This window comes from Xiphias gladius, chromosome 6, assembly GCF_016859285.1.
Source record: "Xiphias gladius isolate SHS-SW01 ecotype Sanya breed wild chromosome 6, ASM1685928v1, whole genome shotgun sequence".
Lineage (NCBI taxonomy): Eukaryota > Metazoa > Chordata > Actinopteri > Istiophoriformes > Xiphiidae > Xiphias > Xiphias gladius.
Window position 1 is genome coordinate 16198236 of NC_053405.1, and position 19259 is coordinate 16217494.

At 42.3% G+C, this 19259-nt stretch overlaps 1 protein-coding gene across 3 annotated transcripts in view; it reads right to left on the reverse strand.

Annotated features, from left to right (window-relative positions):
* Nucleotides 1–1055: 1055 nt before the first annotated feature.
* The window catches only part of LOC120790429 (unconventional myosin-IXb), a 55646-nt gene continuing 37442 nt past the window's right edge, over nt 1056–19259 (reverse strand). The window contains exons 11-45 of one of the 3 annotated variants that reach the window (XM_040127917.1): nt 19018–19134; nt 18727–18861; nt 18135–18256; nt 17873–18014; nt 17506–17701; nt 16828–16903; nt 16149–16241; nt 14612–14725; nt 13716–13755; nt 13421–13543; nt 13217–13297; nt 12750–12860; nt 12221–12346; nt 11957–12106; nt 11644–11804; nt 10287–11471; nt 9583–9658; nt 9299–9417; nt 8361–8479; nt 7567–7760; nt 7366–7473; nt 7084–7254; nt 6938–6979; nt 6727–6838; nt 6516–6589; nt 5636–5828; nt 5397–5525; nt 5000–5105; nt 4595–4726; nt 4284–4407; nt 3939–3989; nt 2925–3040; nt 2683–2822; nt 2507–2560; nt 2092–2199 (exon numbers count right to left, since the gene is read on the reverse strand). In XM_040127917.1, the coding sequence (XP_039983851.1) occupies nt 2547–2560; nt 2683–2822; nt 2925–3040; nt 3939–3989; nt 4284–4407; nt 4595–4726; nt 5000–5105; nt 5397–5525; nt 5636–5828; nt 6516–6589; nt 6727–6838; nt 6938–6979; nt 7084–7254; nt 7366–7473; nt 7567–7760; nt 8361–8479; nt 9299–9417; nt 9583–9658; nt 10287–11471; nt 11644–11804; nt 11957–12106; nt 12221–12346; nt 12750–12860; nt 13217–13297; nt 13421–13543; nt 13716–13755; nt 14612–14725; nt 16149–16241; nt 16828–16903; nt 17506–17701; nt 17873–18014; nt 18135–18256; nt 18727–18861; nt 19018–19134 (4992 nt within the window). In that variant the 3' untranslated portion in view covers nt 2092–2199; nt 2507–2546. Of the gene's footprint in view, nt 2200–2506; nt 2561–2682; nt 2823–2924; nt 3041–3938; nt 3990–4283; nt 4408–4594; nt 4727–4999; nt 5106–5396; nt 5526–5635; nt 5829–6515; nt 6590–6726; nt 6839–6937; nt 6980–7083; nt 7255–7365; nt 7474–7566; nt 7761–8360; nt 8480–9298; nt 9418–9582; nt 9659–10286; nt 11472–11643; nt 11805–11956; nt 12107–12220; nt 12347–12749; nt 12861–13216; nt 13298–13420; nt 13544–13715; nt 13756–14611; nt 14726–16148; nt 16242–16827; nt 16904–17505; nt 17702–17872; nt 18015–18134; nt 18257–18726; nt 18862–19017; nt 19135–19259 lie in introns of all 3 variants that reach the window. The other 2 variants (XM_040127915.1, XM_040127916.1) reach the window with 2 other exon arrangements.

Here is a 19259-nt window from a genome sequence, read left to right on the forward strand (position 1 = left end):
TTAAAAACGCACTGTTCCTAATGTAATAAAAATAAAAATAAATGGAGGTACTCCTCCTCAAATGTATGTAACCTGTCTGAAGGCAAAAACTTAAACATAAGGTGAATGGTGAATTAAACATAAGGTGAATTAATGTTGAATTAAAGTGTGTGTATATATATATATATATCTCCTTGCTCACTTTATATCACTGATCAAAATACTGGTGCAAATGGTCTAAGTGCATCCGTTTCTGGAGGAGACTGATTTCCGGAGAGTTTGTCGGTGACTTCTCATGGTTCCTAGTTCACATCAAAAAATTACATAACCTGAATATTCTTCCATTAATAACTCACAAGTTTACCTTTCTTGATCCTCTACTGTATAAAAAGGTGTCATGTGTCCAATATCGACACAGAGAAACTTTTTCGACTGAGCCTGATCAAATCACACACACAGCAGCTGTTACAAGCATCATGTTCTGTATTGTCATGTTAATACTAATAACCATTACAGTTCACGTCATTCAGTCCCAACCATGCACTCCTCTGTTACACATTACACATCTTCCTCATAATCCAGACAGACTAGCAGACATCATTCAACAGCAGTCAGAGAGGAACATTAGTATTACATTTCATACAGTCGAAATGTGCTTCAGCAGAACCTGCTCATTATGGGACTGTCCACAGCTGAGTGAAGCCAAGTTCATTTTAGAAAAGGGGAAGGTGAGTTCAAGGACTCTGAGCTTTAAAGACATCGTGGCACGGCTGTTGCATAATGGCCGGTGTTGTGTTTTGTGTTTTTGTCATCTCAAAAGGAAGAAAAAAAAGTGGCGTGTGCTGCTCCCATTTCCCTCTGCTATGTGAAGGCGATGACTTCCTATCAGGTGTTTGCTGTGCGGCAGGTAAAAGGTGGAGGCGGACAGACTGTTGTCCTTTGTACAACAGTCCCACTGTGCATGTTTAGGTCCTTGTTTTACGAACATGTCTGTCTCGTGTCGGGTCAGTACAATAAACACAAGACAAAGGTACCCTCTCTTTATCCTAGATAACCCGCCCGCCCTCCCTCCCGCTACGAGCACTGTTCCATAATAATGACATGAGAAATGAGTTTCTTGTTCAAATTACTGTACATTATCAAGGCACTAGCTAACATTTCAGTGAGCATGTTTTGCTCATTAGGAGAAATAAATGAAAAGTGCGACTGGAATCTATATTATTTCCTTGAATTAGCACAAATGTGTTGGAAAAAAAAAAAAAAAGGAGAAAGAAAAACAAATTCCATCATTATGAGGCTACAGAACATCCAACCTGTGTTCCTGCTGAATTTGCTGACAGTAACCATAATATAACAAAATGACAGAAAAGGTGCTTGGCAACGTCTTGTCCAGTTATTTTTACATTTGCGGTTCCTTGATTAGTTTCCATCTGACAACAGCAACTGGAACAGCCTCCACTGTGTCTCACTTCTGTTCAGCTGTGTAGAGCCACTGTCGCTACTGTACATCTCACCATTTCTCTTCCTCTGTGATTCTTGATTCCTCAAGTGATCCTTGCGTTCTACAATCCCATCACTGTCATCTGTGGCAACTCTGCATGGCATTTAGATTCATTTCCTTTTTGTCTACTCGGAGGTTGTTGCCCTTCGCTTCTCCATCTTTTCTGTTCTGTCCTGGTCACATGTCCTCATCCACGTAAGGTATGTCGGGGTCAGAAAAACGTCTCTGGCCCTTCGACGCTTGTGTCTCGGGGTGCTGGTGCTGAGGAGAGCATGTCACCAGGGAGATGGAGGAAGCGGAAGCGGAGGGAGGGTAGGAGGAGAAATGCAACATCAGGTCACACTCGGGGCCGTCGATGTACAGGGACTGGGTGCTGTCTTTACGGCGGCCCGGCTGCTCTCTTCTCTTGACCAAGTATTTAAATGCTCGATTTCTAGGAGGAGTGTAAGTCTGGGCCGCACTCGAGTCTGCAGCGTGGGCGAGGACGCCTGGGGGTAGTTTAACTGTGTCTGGGATGACAGGGTTGCGGCGTTGCAGTGGATGCCTGGAGGAGGCGTAGGAGGATTCGGAGGTTGAAGAAGCGCAGCTGGTCATAGAGGAGGTGGAGCTAGCAGGTGTAAGAGAGACGGGTCCACTGAGGACTTTAGGTCGCTGGGCCAGGTCGGCTGGTTTGGGTGGACAAGCAGGCCTGTATCTCCTCAGCTGGGAGCCACCTCGTCCTGGAAGAGAGGGAGCAAAGGAAAGAGCACGAAAGTTAAACATTTTTTCCTTAAAGAATCACACAGAAATCCTGAGAGGGTGAAGACCAACGGAAGATCATGCAACCATGTTATCTACCAAAAGTTATGTTCAGTGGGGTGCAATTAGGCAAACATTTGATTTGATGTAGCGTACCAAATGTTCAGTTGATTCATTTGGATAAAGTTTGAGCATGCCATACATGCATTTACATGCATACATGGGTGTGCAGACATATGCACACAAACACACACACAAACACACAAACACGGTTGCTGTTCCTCCAACCTGCTTTGTTACAGAGCAGACGTCACCGACCCAATCACCATCACTGGTCCAGACCTGCACCACAAAACACAGGAAGGGCCCAACCCAGCGGCCCCCGTGGTCTGGTCAGAAACCCACAAGTGAGTGAGCGAAACAGGTAGAAGGAAAGGAGGTCCAGACTGTACCTTAATACTGACCTTCAGGCTCTGAGCTGTGGGCAGAGGAGCGCTGCTGCTCGTCCAAAAGACTCTCGGAGCTCAGCGAGGCTTCGGAGTCCAAGTTCTCCTGGTCTGAACCAGGCTGCTCCATCTCTGGCAGTCGACAGGCCAGATCCTCTCTACAGATGAACAAATGATAAGGACATCAGAGAAGTGAGAGACTGGAGAGGGACGCTGCGCCTCGACAAATAAAGAAATAAAAATAAAGAGGGCATCTTTACTTCTCCTGTTTGATGGACTTGATGCGTTCAACCAGATTCTTCTCAGCCTCTGTGTCTGAGTCCAGAGGCTCGTTCTCAGGGACCACACTTAGATCAGAACTGACCTTCTCGTGCACCTGCAGAAGACAGAACGTCCAACACTGATATCTCACACAACTCAACCTGAAAATGTCCATCACATAATTATCATATAAATATGATTATTTATATACCTGTTATATTTATATAATAAGTAAAAGTAAACACGAAATAGCCATAACATAGAAATAGCTTTGACCCAAGTCTGAGACTGATTCCAAAATTTGTTAGTCAGAAGAGCAGAAGAGCAGGGTGGATGGTGCCTGTGGTTTTCATGCATCGACACATAATTCTAACAGCACTTCTGTGAAAAGGAAGGATTCAAAGGGAGATTAAATAAATGCAGTGACAATAAACAAGCTAATAAACACATTCGCCCTTTCCAAATAGTATTGGTGTGAGGGGTTTTCCAAAGGCAAGCTGTTCATAGCTACGGTAATTGTTAAAAATACACATCACCGCAATCTAGTCAGCTGACAAATACCATGACTGTCAGAGTTTTGTGGTGTTCTTTCAATTAAAAAAAATGAATAAGATATGATGACATTGGAACAGCACAAAGACAAATATGCATCGTTACCATCAAGCATTGCAAGTTAGACCCTTGTCTTCCAAAGACAGCAATTACAACACCAACCCAGAACCATCTCGTCCACTCAGAGAGAGAACAAGAACGATGGCAAACAGCAAATCCGTAACATCACAAGCAGGATCTAAACCAGACTAACAGCAACATGCACCAGTTAGTAAGGAAGTGTAAAAAGTATTAAGGAAAGATGGATTGATGAAAAAAAAAAACAACAAAAAAAAAAATACAGCCAGCGCTTCAAAGGTCACCCACATCTAACATGCCATGCACAGGTGCTTCTACATGGCACACTATGACACACTATAACTACTAGATCTACTGTACCAGGAGAACTCAATGATACATACCACCACTCCTTTGTAAGGAGCTGAGAACCTGAGAGGTAAATGCCAGTAGTGCTAAGGAGAGACAAGGAACATTGGCCAAGTTACCCATGTAACTGAAGAACGCCCAGCTTCCTATAATGGGGTTGTTGTACGATTTAAATGATGATGAAAAATGACACTGACTAGCACAGTGTATTTCATAATAATTCAGTACTGATAAGTGACTTTTTAAATTTTTCACATTTTTTTTCCCTTGTTTTACATCCAGGCTTGAGGCTAAGCAGCAATCTGACTATTGCCATAGTTTTGAGAGCACACTGAATCAAACAACGGTGATCCAGGGCTCGGCAGGGTTTTGTTCCTCACCGTGTTTTGTCTCTTGAGTTTGAGCTGGTTAACAGCCAGAGCCTCAGCGTACTCCAGCTGCTCGATCTCCTCCATCTTCTCATTGTAGCGTCTGATCTGCTCATTGATGAGCATCTCCAAACACCTACAGAGGGAGGAGAAAACATGATATCAAACAGTATGAGTCAGTATGCTTATTTACAGCTATTCACAGGTTACAGAAGGGGTGTATGTGCAATATGAACAAGACACAACACAAGTATTATTATATGAAATCATAAAAAAAAAATCAAAGCAGATTTTGTTATTTATAGCTTTCATGGCAGTCGTACGTGGTGGTCTTGGCAACATCCTTCATGCTGAGCAGTGGGTCAGCGCTGTCTGGACAGCGCAGGACACATGGGGCAAAAACTATGGCCAACGAGTTAGGAGACATGCGGTTGTGAGCCTCCTCTTTACACACCCTGCAAGAGAATTTATTATATATTAGCATTTGTCTTGCTTTCTGTACATATAATCCATAATCCATCTGACTTAAATATGGATTATGGATTGAATATGGATTGAGGTAAATTAAATATGTTTGTAATAAGTCGATTGATAAAAACAGCCGCCAAAGGAAAATAACACGGAATCTAGTGAGTGTGATATTTGGATTGCATACATTTTGAGAACAATGACGAACATATGTCGCAACCATATTAAAATATACACGGCAACAATGACAGAATCGCTACCTGACAAGGTGGAATACGAGTCTCTCCAACGTGTTGTAGTTGGGTGTAGGAAGCTCCTCCAGCACTTCGTAGATGGCATGAAGCTGCTCCTGCTTCTCTGGCAGCTCTAGAGGAAGCAAAAAACACATAATGATTCATACCCCAGAATTAATTATTAACACTACGAGTCCTTTATATTTTAAAAATGTCTTTATTCCATTTTTAATCACGTGTGATTAACCTTTTCCACCTTAAATGTCAAATTTTAGCCCTACCCACTTATGAGCCATTTAAAAAAATAACTATACATAACTTAAACTACAGCCCAGCAGCAGATAAGGGAAGACTGAAAACAAAAGCCCAGCACGCAGACTGTCTATTGTAAAATGCTGCCTCCTGGTGGGAACAGCCTCCTCACCCACTGCATGTAGGAAGTCATTGTAATTTGTGAAGGTCATGAGTGGCTCTGGCAGCTCCCTCAACCACTGTTTGAGCAGGCCTGTCACCGTGTGGATGGGGTAGTCTTCAAGGCAGACCAGGTGGGGGTCTAAACACATCAACAATGTCACATCAATAACAAAGACTGATAAATAAAGCTGACGCAGTTGCCAAGTTAATCATTAGTTAACTGTAAGCATTGTACACATGGGGTCTAACCAGTCTCCAGTCGCTGGTGCAGCTCTTTCATTCTGTTGGCAGAGCCAGACTTGCGGTAGATGCCCTCGGTGTAGAGGCCGTGCATCTCCACATGCTCCAGCATCATCTCCAGCACCATGGGTACTGGGTTCTTATCGCTGACCAGATGACACACGCGCACCCCAAAGTGCTGACCACTGGACTCTTCGTCACTCTGTGAATTCAGACAGGCGGCAGCAGTCAGTAAGAATTCTGCTTATCCGGTCCACTCACCATGAGCTATCTACAACATCCTTGCGAATCACACATTTTTGAAATATTATACTTCATAACTAAGAGGAAGGAAGCTTTTACTTAAGTATTGTTCAGCAGGTTGTATTATTCTATGTTAGGATTCATATTCTGTTCAGTCTTTTTTGATAAATATTATTTTCCCCAGAGCTTAATTGCAAATCAAGCATAATACTTCAACACAGAGTATTAATGCGGTACAATATAGAGAGCCAAGGTCCTGCCCCACTTCTGTGGTAGCTTCTGTTCCTCTGGGTTTCTTTGCTAAATACAATTTGTCAGAAATATCTGTAATGGCAAGTCAAATTCCAAAACCCTTTAATTTTAACAAGGACATAAGACTGATTATTTTCCTATGCGGCTTTTACTGTGCGTCCGTAGCTAAAACCCATACTGAGTCCTAACAAAGCAACCAACTTATTTTATCTGAGTTAAAATGAGGTCTTTAAATTTTACTAGCCAGTACTGTAATAGTCAGTTATTTATCTAAGAATACAAACAGAGAACTGCAAGTGCCATGTGTCAGACTTTATGAGAAAATATGGCCGAGTCCTGCGGGAAAGAGGCTATCATTAATTTAGGCCTGTGTTTTCCACAAGTAAAAAAATACCTTTTTGGCAAAGCAGGTGAAGCAGTCAATGACTATTTTGCAGATACACTTCTTATGGCACACCATTTTACAATCTGTAAGACAAGATTTAAAAAAGGCATTAAATTAATGCAGGAACTTAAATCGCTATGTTATGGTGCAAGATTTAGTCTCAAGGATTTGAACACAAATGAGGAACAAGCAAAAGAGTTTTTTTGGGGTGTTAACTCACAGCTGCACATGTAGGCCTTCTCCATGCCCCAGATGTAAGAACTACACTGGTCACACGACTGCATAATGTTGACCTGATAGTTGATGAATACGTGATCCAGGGGGCTCTCAATCTAAGAAAACGTAAAGTCACTCAATTAGAAATCCTAATCTATGTTGAATTAAAATGATTTATTACGGACAAAAGAGAATTGCAAACTCTGCACACTTACACTTTTATCTTTTTTCCTCCTCTTCTTCCGAGCTTTAGCAGGCTGAAAAACAAAGAGAGGTGTGAATACATTACTTTTTCATATTTGGACGAACCAGACTAAATGATAAAAAAATTAAAAAATTAAAAAAAATCGCAGTGTTTCACCTTTGCAGGTTCAGCCTCCTCCTTCTTCATCTCTCCTCTGATGAAGCCGTCCAGCACCGACTGGAACAAGTTGACTACAAGTTGGACTTCTCCTTTCTGCTTGTCGTCCGCCAGGTGGATCACTTTGTTCTGGTAGCCTGTCATCAGACTTTTGTAGCCAATGGTGGGTTTCTGGTAAAGTTTATGGGACAGGAGATAAAATGAGGAAGAAGAGATGATGGCGATGTAGAGCTTTGATCAGTATGTATTATGTATGTTTTATGTGCCTGCAGATAGACTTACTGTGAGGGAATACATGGCTTTGATATTCTCTCTGAACTGCATGGTGGCTGTTACAAAGATGGCCTCTGTTGCTGACAGCGACTTCCCCCTGGAGCGGAAATCGTTGACCTAAAGAGAAACACAAACAAAACATATTTTTGTGGCTAAATAAGTTAAAATTATTTCCTGCAAAAGGTAAACCGCTTGTCGTCTTTCGTTTACCTGGTTGCCCAGAAACTCATCAAGGTGCCGCAGCTCGTTGGCGTTGGTGATCTCCCGTTCAAGTGAGGCGTTCCACTGCTCCGAGACCCGTGTGGCACGACTGATCTTTATGGAGGGGTTGCGACCTAAACTTTTACCCGCGCGGTCGCCATGTGGCTGGGAGAGAGGCCGAGATTGATATCCAGATGTTGGGACTGAAAAGGAAAATATTTTTATAGTAAAATCGACTACATGTGGAAAAGTTGGATAAATGATATACGGACTACTTCTCGACGTCTTTTCTCATACTGAACTCAGACTTCTAATGCATAATGTACACTATTCATAAGCCCCATGGATGTAACAAAACCCAAAGTAAAGTTATTGTGATATCACTGAGTATAATCCTGCACGGGTCAGTATTTTCTCAAAAAGCAAACAGCAGGATTAGCTAAAAGCCTGGGAAGAGTATATGATAATACAACTGTGTTTTCTTTCCATGCCTCACTTCATGAGGTGTGATAGCAGTGAACTGCAGCAGTTTAACAGTTTTAGTGCAGTTAGAGCTGTCATCAATATGTGATCTCAAAATTACCAAAATATCTGTACTTTTGATGATGAAATATAAACAATATGATCATTTATGGTAAAGTATACAGTAGAATTACTCTCCTTTTTATCAGCTTTGGGAAAGTGGAACCCAAAAAACCCAATCAAATTAAAGGAATACATTTTATCTCCCTGCTGCAGCAAATCCTTTAATTATTTTTAGAAGAGGGACAGACCTAGCCTCTGCCCCCTGTTGTATTATTTACCTTCCCCTCCTGTTGGCTTTTCAGTGGGAATCTGAGCAAGTGTCAGCTCTCCGTTGTCTGGAGTCTGGGCCTCTTTGTGGGGTCGTTTTTTCAAAATCTTGCTGAAAAAACCACCTGACCTGCAGGGCACAGAAACGCAAGATGTTCTAAAGAATATTCATAAACCTTGTTATGCAAAACTGTTGTGTAACTCTAAAAGGCCTGGGGTTCATACTGGTTACAGGAAAGAGATTTTTCAGTGTGGATTCCCGATATCATATTTTACAACTCATTCCCTTCTAACAGCAGAGCACAGTTTCCTTTGGGTTTTTGAATGTTTTGTGTTCTTACTCATACGCCTGTGTGCAACTCCCTGGATTGTTTCTTGGCAACAGGCAAAACAGATAATTTAACTACTAAGAAGTCCAGAATTTAAAAAAAACCATCAAAACTGAGTTATCCTGAAAAAGTCTGCTTTTAAAGTGCCACATATTCAAGCTCTGCTCCAGCAGTGTCACCATAGCAACAACACAAATTAAAAACAAAGCAATCCACCCGATGCCTCCCTCTGATACAACTCTGGCCCAGAGACTTAGCCTTAACCGTATATTTCTGGCATATAAATCTATTCAGAGTAAATTTAGTTAACAGGAATTTCCGTTTATGAATGTGAAACGCCACACAGGGAGTTCAAGTTTTCCCATGAATCTGAGTCAAGCAGTCATCAGCATGGGTTAAGAGGAAAGTGAGAATGATTCATAGTGTTTTCACATCTATTTTTACTGAGACTACAGATACAGTCGCCTACTGGACACATTATGCTGTGTTTCACCCATCTCAGTCCATCTCCATTTCAAACAAATGTCTGGACCAAAATGCTTTCAGTCCCATTTAATAGCAACCCTCCTCATCCCATCACAAGCCTGTGTCTACGGTATAAGCCAGTCCCAATGCAGTACCTGTCTGGTGTGGATGGGATGCAGTGGGCTGAATCTGGGTGACCAGACCCATCTTGCTGTTTCCTTCTGATGGAGCTCCCTTTTGAGCCATCACCATGGCCTTCCAAGGGGGAAATTATCTGCAGGACATAAAACATAAGTAAGGAAACAAGTGATGAAATACGGTTTGAGAAATGATTCGACACTTAGGGCACATTTTTGCAATTTCAAATATCAAAAAAGGATTTATCAGAACTGTTAAAACAACACATTCATGATTTCAAATAGATCAACATTTAAAACACCTCTCTGCCTGATACAGTGCCAGCTCCTTCAGAACCTGGAGACAAACCGTCAATTGATGTCAAGGTTGTGTCACTCCTGCAGATGGACAGACAGGGAAATATAGATGAGACACAAATCACTTTATGAGGGCTTTCTTACGCAAACAAACAAAATGTTGGAAATGCTTGTCAGAAAATCAACTTTCCAGCTGCTATTAATAATATAAATAACGTAAACAGGAGTAAAACATGTTCAAAGAAAGTCGACATTTGTGTGAGAAAAATGTTCTTGCAGTTTAAAGGATAAGGATGGTGATATTCTACACTGTTGTTATTGTCAACAAATCTCATGAAAAGACCAGAGCTAACAGTGTATCAGTCTTTCTGACTTCTCCAGCTTGTTTTTGGCACTCAGCCCCAAGCCAATTCGTTTCTACTGAATATCTTAGTCTTTAAAAATAAGTCACAAATACTTACACTGTCATTTTTTTTAAAGAGTTACATAATTTCTTAAACAGGAATAAATAGTGTCTTTGTTGGGAACCATTACCAGCTGCGGATCTGGTGCACTAGTAAACTTTTATTGCAGCTATTATGGCAGTTATTAGGATCAATACATTGTTTGTTTTGAGATCTGTTCAAAGAATGAAAAATATGGAATATGACCAGACTTGTCCTCTAACTGGAGGGTATATCTGAGCATGTGATCATAACAGAAGACATACTGTGGTTGTTTTTTTCTCTTTTCTTCCTTGTTGTAAGGTGGAGGAGGGCTGTTGCTCTCAGAGTATTCGACATCACTCCTCCTCCCCCTCCACTTCTCCGGCTTCTCTTTGATTGCCCCGGGACGGCGATGCAGGTTTACCACTCCCCCACCTTCCCCTAGGCCGTTTCTCTCAGGTACAGGGTCAGCGGGCTGCAGGGATAGCGTAGATGGACGAACAGAACCAGAAGCAGGAGGAGGAGACGTTTTTGCCTCCTTCTTCCCTCCCTTCTCTTCCTTAATTTTCCATGCAACAAAGGTGTACTGGTCCAGCTCCTTGCTGTCTGACCGCTCTTTTAGCTTAGAGGTCTCCTGGCTTTTGCTCATTGGTGGGGATGTTTGATCCTTGCTGGTGGCTGAGGAGAGGGAGGAGGAGGCGGCTCGATCAGTCTCTCTCTGGTTGTGTTCCAACCCTCTTCGTCTCCTCTGCTCTCTCTTCTGGCCCCTGTTAATGGCTGATGGTCGTACTCTGTTTTGTTCAGCATTGGAAGATGTAGAGGTAGTGCTGGGAGCCTGCTTATCTGACTCCTGACCTGGAGATGTGGCTGTAAGTGCGTTGGAGGTTTCCCCATCAGAGGACAGGCCAGGTTTTGAATCTGACTGTCCTAGTGTTTGGTTCACCAAATCCTCCTCCTCCTCGTCTTTCTCATCCAGCTGGGATCCAGCCTCAGCCAGGGTACCATTGGCCTCCAAATTTAATTCCTCATCTTCATCCTCCTGCTCTTCTTCCTTTTCCTGTTCCTCCTCCTCTGTATGTGAATTTGATTTAACCTCTCCGTCCTCCTCTCCTCTCTCCTCTTCAGTCTCCTGGACAGGGAGGCTGTCATTCAGCATCTCCTCTGTGACCAGCTCTATATCTGGATCCTCTCTTGTTTGGGGCTCTGTTGCCAGTCTTTTCTCCTCTTCTCTCTTTTTCTGCGCTTGCTGCTCTTTCATAGCTGCCTCTTCTTCCTCTGCTCTCCTTGTTTCCTCCTCTTCTTTTCTCCTTGCTTCTTCTTCCATCCTCCTCCTTGCTTCCTCCTCCTCTGCTTTTCTCCTTGCCTCCTCCTCCTCTTCCCTCCTCCTTCTTTCCTCTTCTTCTGCCCTCTTCTGAGCTTCTTCTTCCTCTTCCTCCATTCTCCGTTTCTCCTGACGAATGGAATGACACCTGTAAAAAGTGAAACATAAATATGACCGCCACCCACATCTTTTAAAATGTTATTAGAGCATTGCATGTCCATTAGGGGTCCAGCAAACTTGTTTTAGACCATAGGTTTAATATTATTTTATCCTACAAAACCAACTATAGAGACACAGACTGCGTGTGTCTGTGTTGTTACCTCCTGCGTGCTGAGTGGCCTCTGACCAGGGCTTGTATTTTGGTAGCGCCCCGTCTTTGGCGGTGGTAATCTAATCTCTGTCTGTGCCCTCTCCACACAGCCTGGATCAGAGTGGCTGCACGTCGCCTTTGCTCCTCTTTGCAGTACCTCCGCCATGAACGCTAAGAGAGAGGAGAGGGAATATCAGGATTGTTCTTTAATTCCCTCTTAAATATACATTTAAAAAAAAAAAAAAAAAAAAAAGGGACAAAACAAGCAAAATGAACATACTGACATGACTGCCCAAAAAATTTAATTTTGCATCTGTGTTTACCTGGATCAAGACGGCTGCCTGTCTCATGTCCAGAAACTCTTTCCTCTGCAGACGAACTCTGAACCAATGCTGAAGGAAGATGATCTTACGCATTACATCCTTGTGCAGTGTGTCCTGCAGCTGCTGTCGCTCCAGCTCCTTCAAGAACACCTGAACAGAGAGAAACATGCCACAGTTTCGATGAATGACATTAAAAATTGTACAGAAACAAATGCAGACAAGACTTGGGTTTTTTAAGATTAACTGAAAGTATAACAAGTGTACCTTAGTTTTGCCTATCTGATACGTGGTGGGGTCCAGGCCCATCTTCTTCTCAAGCAGCACTGAGATGTCCTCTTTACAGGCAGTGGTGTTCTTTGGCAGCAAAACTCCAAACTGCTCAACGAACTCCTGCATGGACAAGAAAACAAAGGCAATATATATTAAAAAAAGGAATCGTTCATAAGAGGACATATGTGGGATTGATCAAATTTCCAGTATTTAACAGTGCATATTTTACATACAGTGATGCCATCATCAAGAATTTTTATCATTACAGCACAGTAAGAATTTCAACATCTCTGGAAACTGTGAGTCAAGGACTTCATAAAGATGTTTGAAATAAATAGATGCAGGAAGCAGCTGTAAGTGACTAACTTTGCCTTGAATTATATTTTTAGACTGTCTTCATGTTTGTTTGTAGCACTGTTGCAGGCCTTGCCATCAGCTTCTATTCACCGTCAAAATACTACATCTTCAGTGCCTGGTGTGACAATATAAATGGTGTGGTCTTCTCATATGGGCTTTGCAGTACCTGGAATGTGTACTTGGCTCCGTAGCCTGACCTCCTAATACGAACAGTTTCCAGCATTCCTGTGTATCGCAGCTGCTGAACCACCAAGGCCTCATCCAGATACATCTCCTTCTGCTCATATTTAAGGACAAGAGAAGCATTTTTGGTTATAGATACCCATACCCATATTTACCAATTAAACAATGTTCATATCTAACATAATTGAGAATTGTGTTAAAAATATGATATATAAGAGATTAGGGCTGAAAATTCTGTGATAATTTTCATACTTCAGATTTCATATCGACTTTAAAATCCCCTTTAAAAAAACCTTGCTTCATTTTTCAATAGATCCAAGATATTTGTTTCCGAGAGGTAAATGAAACATTTACACTCAAGATTTCCTCTTGTAATGCCCTTAAAATGGAGGAAAACTTCAGGATTTGAACAGAAGATATTCAAGAACAAATGACATGACAAAATCTTACCTTCTCAGCATTGGAGCGGATACAGCGAATGAAGAAAGGCTCTGCTCTGTTCAGAGTCTCTAAGAGTTTGGTCAGAGAAGTCTGAAGGAAACAAAGAAAAGAGTTTGCTGAATGGTCAGGACCGCACTGCTGCTGGAGCGTGTTTGGCGTGAAATGCCCAGTGTTTGTGTATAATGAGCATCCTGCTGGATCGTATGATTTTACCTGGAACTGGGCACTGATGCTGGGGGGCTTCTTCTTCTTGTGCAGGTGGAGCAGAGACTTGGTAGTGCGATCTTGTAGTGTCAGGCTCACAATGAACTTCAGAGACCGAGAATCCAGCAAACTCTGCACAGCATTAATTCAGTGAATTAATCTCCTACTTGCACTCAATTAATACAATTCTAAAAAAAATCATGGTAAACTAATAAAATCAACCAGATTGTTTTCAATGACTAGCCCAAGATTTTATTTTTATTTTTCCCTAATCTTGGGGTCTTAGGTCTTTAATCAGGTTTACCTTGGGGATGACCTGCTTCTGTTTGGTGCCCTTGTTTTTCCTGTGGAAACAGGGAGAAAAGAGATGCAGGGTGAGTGAGTGCGAGTGAAGTGTTAAAAGCTGAGGCAGGAGGGTGGAATGGAGTAATGGATGTGGATGTGGTGTGAGAAGCCGGGTTAGTACGGACAGGAGACTTCTTCATGCGCTGTCAGTCAGTGATGAATCAAGAGTTGCACCTGGAAGATGGGATGAATGACAGGCAGACGCAAGGAATGAGTGAGTGACAGGAAAAGAATGATGGAGAAGAGGAGGAGGGAGTTTGCTTCAGGAGATGGAAAGAAAAATCTAAACAATCAGCCCAGCAGAGATTCACCATACAAACAGACATGCTCTCTTGCTTTCATCTATACAAAGAGCTCGAAATTTATGTTCACGTTCTCTATGTTGCTATGCGTCACTACAGAACTTGCTGTAGATCCTATCATGCTGCGAGGCCGCTGGGACATATTTTCACAAGATGCTCCAAAACACCTCACATGCCAGCAAAGTCTTCTGATGATAATCATGCAGCAGTTAACAAAGTAAGTATTCAAGGCCTTTCAGCTTTAGCTTTTAAGAAAGCTAGATAGCATCTACAAAACAGGGCTACTCGTGTATTGTCTGCTGATGAAGCAGAAGAGTGTTTGATGGAAAGATCACATGAGACGTTAATGATCCATTTAGAAAAGTAGCTATAAATGTGACAGCTTAAACTATCCATGGCAAGTTGTATTAAACTGGTCTAACCTAACGTTAACATAAAATGCATCTTTTTTTTGTAAAAAAATATAGAATTTAATGGGAGCAAGTTCTGCCTGAGTTGACTAGACTGGACTGATCCGGAGAAGAGCTGATGCTACGTCTGTCTGCAGACTCACTGGAGGACGTGTCGCGGGAAGCGGAGGCGACCCCAGGACTGCAGCAGCTTGCGAGGGTCCTCACCATCCAGCTGCAAGTTCTTAATGGAGCTGATGATCTCGGCATGCATGTCTCTGATCACACCACAAACACACACCCAGTGCAGAGAGGGAAGGAGAGGGGGAGGAGGAAGGGGAAAAACAGGAGAAAGATTGGAAAAACCGACAAGAGGAGGACAGAAAAGGGGGGGGGGGCCATAAAGTGGGGAGTGATAGAACACCACTGTTAGGACACCTTAAAGGAAAACACACCACTGCAGTTACCCAAGACAAGAACGCGCACTGCAGGATAGTTGGGGGTCTGATAACAAGAAAATCTTCAGCTTTCACTCTCTGCTCATCTGTGAAGAATAACCCACAAAATGTATTCTCCCCCTGTTCATGTTTATGTACAAGGAAACCACAAGACACACTAGACCACCCAACCATGCTGCCATATCCCTTTTAAAAACAGAAAAAGACACGCACACACAAAGAGACAGTGGGGCATGTAGGGGTTGTATTCACACCCATATCCCTGCCACTGTGGTAGTTAACATGCAGAGCTGTGTTGACGTTCAGTGTGGCTGGCCATCTGTTTCCATGCTGGGGCTGTTACTGGTTGTGTGACTGTAAGTTGTTACTGGTGAGGTTTTTCGGGTTTACGGTCCTTTAACTGGGGCTGGTGTTACACTGGACACTAAATCTGATTAGGTTAATATGGAGACTTCTCCATGTCCCAGAGCTTGCCCATGCAATACTTTTCTGTACTTACCATGAATGACCATGAAAACAGAGGAGGCAAGGCAGTGAAGGAATGGGCAAAATATACAGTAAATGAGACACAGTGAATTTGACCTCTACACCACAGTTATTGCAGATCTGGAAGGGACTGGGTGATTCAATAATGGTAACAACGTGCTCAGAGGTTCAACAATCAGGTTATGTATTTAGTCTTGAAAAAAAAAACACAACCCAGTAATTTCAGATCTGAAAGCAGGAAGTAGAAAGTCAAGGTTCAGAGGGCCTAACAATCCAAAAATATTCTTCATGGTTTTGTTCCCTTCTGAGAAAGCTCTCCCAATTCCCTTTGTCTATTTGACTAGGGGTCCCTGTACGTGTGTTTCCAGCGAACCACAGCTGATGTAAGTAATCCGGGTGTCTAATCAGAGTAGGCCAGTACAAACCGCCTCCTCTGCTCTATAGCAAGAACAATAAACATGAGGAAGGAGAGAGATTATCACAGCTACAGAAAAAGATTTGGATTACAGTGAGAGAAGAGACGGAATGCAAAGTAAAGGGCAACTTTGTTGTTCTGTGTTACACTGATATACTGAACTTCCTCTTAGGAAACAAATTCAATTATATTAAATAGCTAAATAAATATTCCGATTTTCTTCAAGATGGGAGCAAACTCAGAATAGAGGAAACTGGTATTTTTTACCCAAAACAAAGCACATTTCCTTCCTGCTTGGCCTCATGTCTTCATTCTTTTCTCCTGTCCACCAAATTCACTTACTTCTTACTCTCATAGCTAGCAAAGATGTCTTCAAAGGCCTCTAGAGGGCGCTCCTCTGAATGATCAAAGTAGAAATCGAGCATAGATGCTCGTCTGTGGAGGGGAGAGGGAGAGGAGAGAACCGTACACACTGGGGTCACCAAAGGGTGGAGAGGATATGGGTGACTGAGATGAGGTGAAGGAGGATTCGTCTGTCAAGGTGATCCAAAAAAGCTGCATTTTTGTGAATTCAGTTCAAATGAAATATAGTAATTCAGCTGGTTAGGTTTCAGTAGGTGCCTGACATTGTCCTTCCTCATCTCATCCAGTACCACGAGATAAATGAGGAGGTCCACAGTTCACCAACCATTTTAAACATTTCCTTCACCATCAACAAGGACCATCAAACTGGAAATATGTTGCTGTGTAGTTTATGAGCGGAAGAAAAGTGGCAGCCTCATGAAGGCTGAATATTTAGTGGATCCTATTTTAAACAAATCAGTCTCAGTTTCATGAAAGTGAAGAGTAAGAGAGTTATTGAGCACAAAATGAACAGGACCGACAGTCTGCTCCACGTCCACAGGTACTATTGCAGACAGATTCCTCCAAAGGAAACAGACCTGACAGTTAAGAAAACCAGTCCAAACACAACAAAGATCAAGTGAGAAAAGTTTAATATTCATTTATGTTCAGTACTTACTTGTACATTCTTTCTATTGGGGCATTGGACCGTTGAAGCTCTCCTAAAGGAGTTCTGGAGATTGGACGGACAACACCTAAAATATAAACACACGATACACATTATTAACAAGTGAAACAGTGTATTAATCATGGGCAGGCTTTCTGACAGAGTATAGGGTTGATCAGTGTCACATGACTGCAGCAGTTTCTGTTGTTTACAGTTTTGTCTTCATTCAATCTTGTTAATCCACATAAAAAGGGTCCTACGTCAATGGGCTACGTCTAAGAGCACAAAAATAGTCTGGAGGATTGAGAGTTGTAGAAAAAAGGTCAAAATCTGCTACAGCCTCACGTTTCTGAACTCCTAATTCCTTTATGTGTTGATCTAAAAGGCAATTTACAGAGCAGAGAAACTGCATGTGTCAGAAGTTGTGTTATAAATTGCACTAGTGGTCTGAGGATGCAGCTATATGACAGTAATCACCAAAACTGACACATAAAATCTATGTTGCCAAGCTAAATTGGTCTGACTGATTGATCTTAAGTATTTTTTGGATAGAATAAGCATGCTGTCAGTAAAAAAAAGAAGGCTAAAATACTTTAAACCGTCTATATTTAATACACCTTCCATGGTAAAAATTACTTTTTAGGATTATTTTACCCGGGACGGGCTGACAGTGGTACACTGATAATGTACCTGAAGTTTTGGCGGCCCAGGAACGACCAGCCTCATTGAAAGCAGCAATGCCTCTGATGGTGGCACGCAGGATTCCCCAACGAAACATGGCCACCGGATCCATGCCGATCAGCTGCCGCACATATGCACGGTCACTGCTCCGCAACAATGCCACAATGTCAGGACGCATGTGGTCTGTGTTCTTCTCCCGGAAATCCTGGGGAGGTCAAATATATCAAGCACATTACAAAAGCCACCATCAACACACAAACAAATGGTCTAGGCTATATTTAAGTGTAATTTAAAACCCAAAAGTCTTTTGTTTGCATTTAATGGAATCAGCTATTGTCATGTTACCTGTGGCTTCTCTGTCCATCTTCCTGCTTACCTTGATTTGATATTTGACTTTTCCAGCAAAGTGGCGAATGACAAAGGCTGGCTCCAGGACTGGTGTGGGGACAAAGTATTTGTTTCCCTGGTGCTGCTGCTTGAATTTGGCTAATAATGTCTCATCTGTGGCATGGGGAAAGCTGGAGAAAAGAAAATACGGATAAATGGACAGCTTCAACTGAATCAAAACAAACTTAATTCCTACTGGCATCCGTAAGACATGAATGAAACAGAGTGAATCATCTGTAGCGGTGTCTTACTTGCTCTCCTCATCCAGCAGGTAGAGCAGGCCAGTGGGCTTCTTGCTGATGAGATGGATACAGCCCACGTTGTCTGTGTAATCGATGTTGTGCCAAGTGATTCCCTCTGCTTGGTACTCCTCCTGCATGAGGCAGGACAGAACATGAGGGCAGGACAGGACACTGGTGAAGTCATGATACGCAGTTTGACAATTTCCCTAATGATTTTTTTTAACCTGAATTATCTAACCAAATAATCTCAAAAACATCCACAACAGATGTAACTGTTTTTTACTGTGTATGCCAAAAAGACGGACCATTATAGTTTTCAAAGTCAAGTTTGACTAAATAACTAAACATTGATAAATAATTCAACTTTGATTCGTATTCCTATCCGAACTCTGAAGGATAAGATAAACTAGTGTGAACTGGCTTGTAGCTTTCCTTCCTTTTAGAGATCAGGAAATGTTTAGATGAGTCATCGTTTTGGTAGTCTTTATTGTAAACACAGAGATTGAAGAGAGTCCTAAGTTTGAATCACAGGGAAGCAAATCTTCTGCTGGTTTGTCGTTCAGAGTGTCACATTAAATGATTTTAGGACACAACTGCTCACCTGTTCCAGATTGAAGATGTGATGGTTGAAGTAATACTGCAGCTGCTCGTTTGCGTAGTTGATGCAGAACTGCTCAAAGCTGTTTGTCTCAAAGTCCTCGAAGCCAAAAATGTCCAGGACACCAATGGACAAGCACTGGAAAACAGGACCACGAACACCAACCGAACAGTAGTGAGGAGCAGGAAAGGGAATGTATAACAATCATCAACCCAAAGAAAAGAGTTTTATAATGTGCAGATGGATCAGTTTGCATGTATTTTGTGTGTCTGTGTGGGAGCATCTGTGTCTCACTGGAACAGATTCCTCCATGTCCTTCTTGTTAAGCAGAGCGTGATTGATGCGCAGGACGATCCAGTCAAACAAGGCGCTGTATAGAGATTTGGCCATGGAGTCTCTGGCTGTGATAGCCTGATGAGATAAAGATGGCATGATGCATATTGTGAGGAAAACTTCAATGAACATAACAGAACAGAAGCACAGTTAGGGTTTGACACTGTGCAAATGTGTATGAGGACTTAAAAATAAAGAGGTTA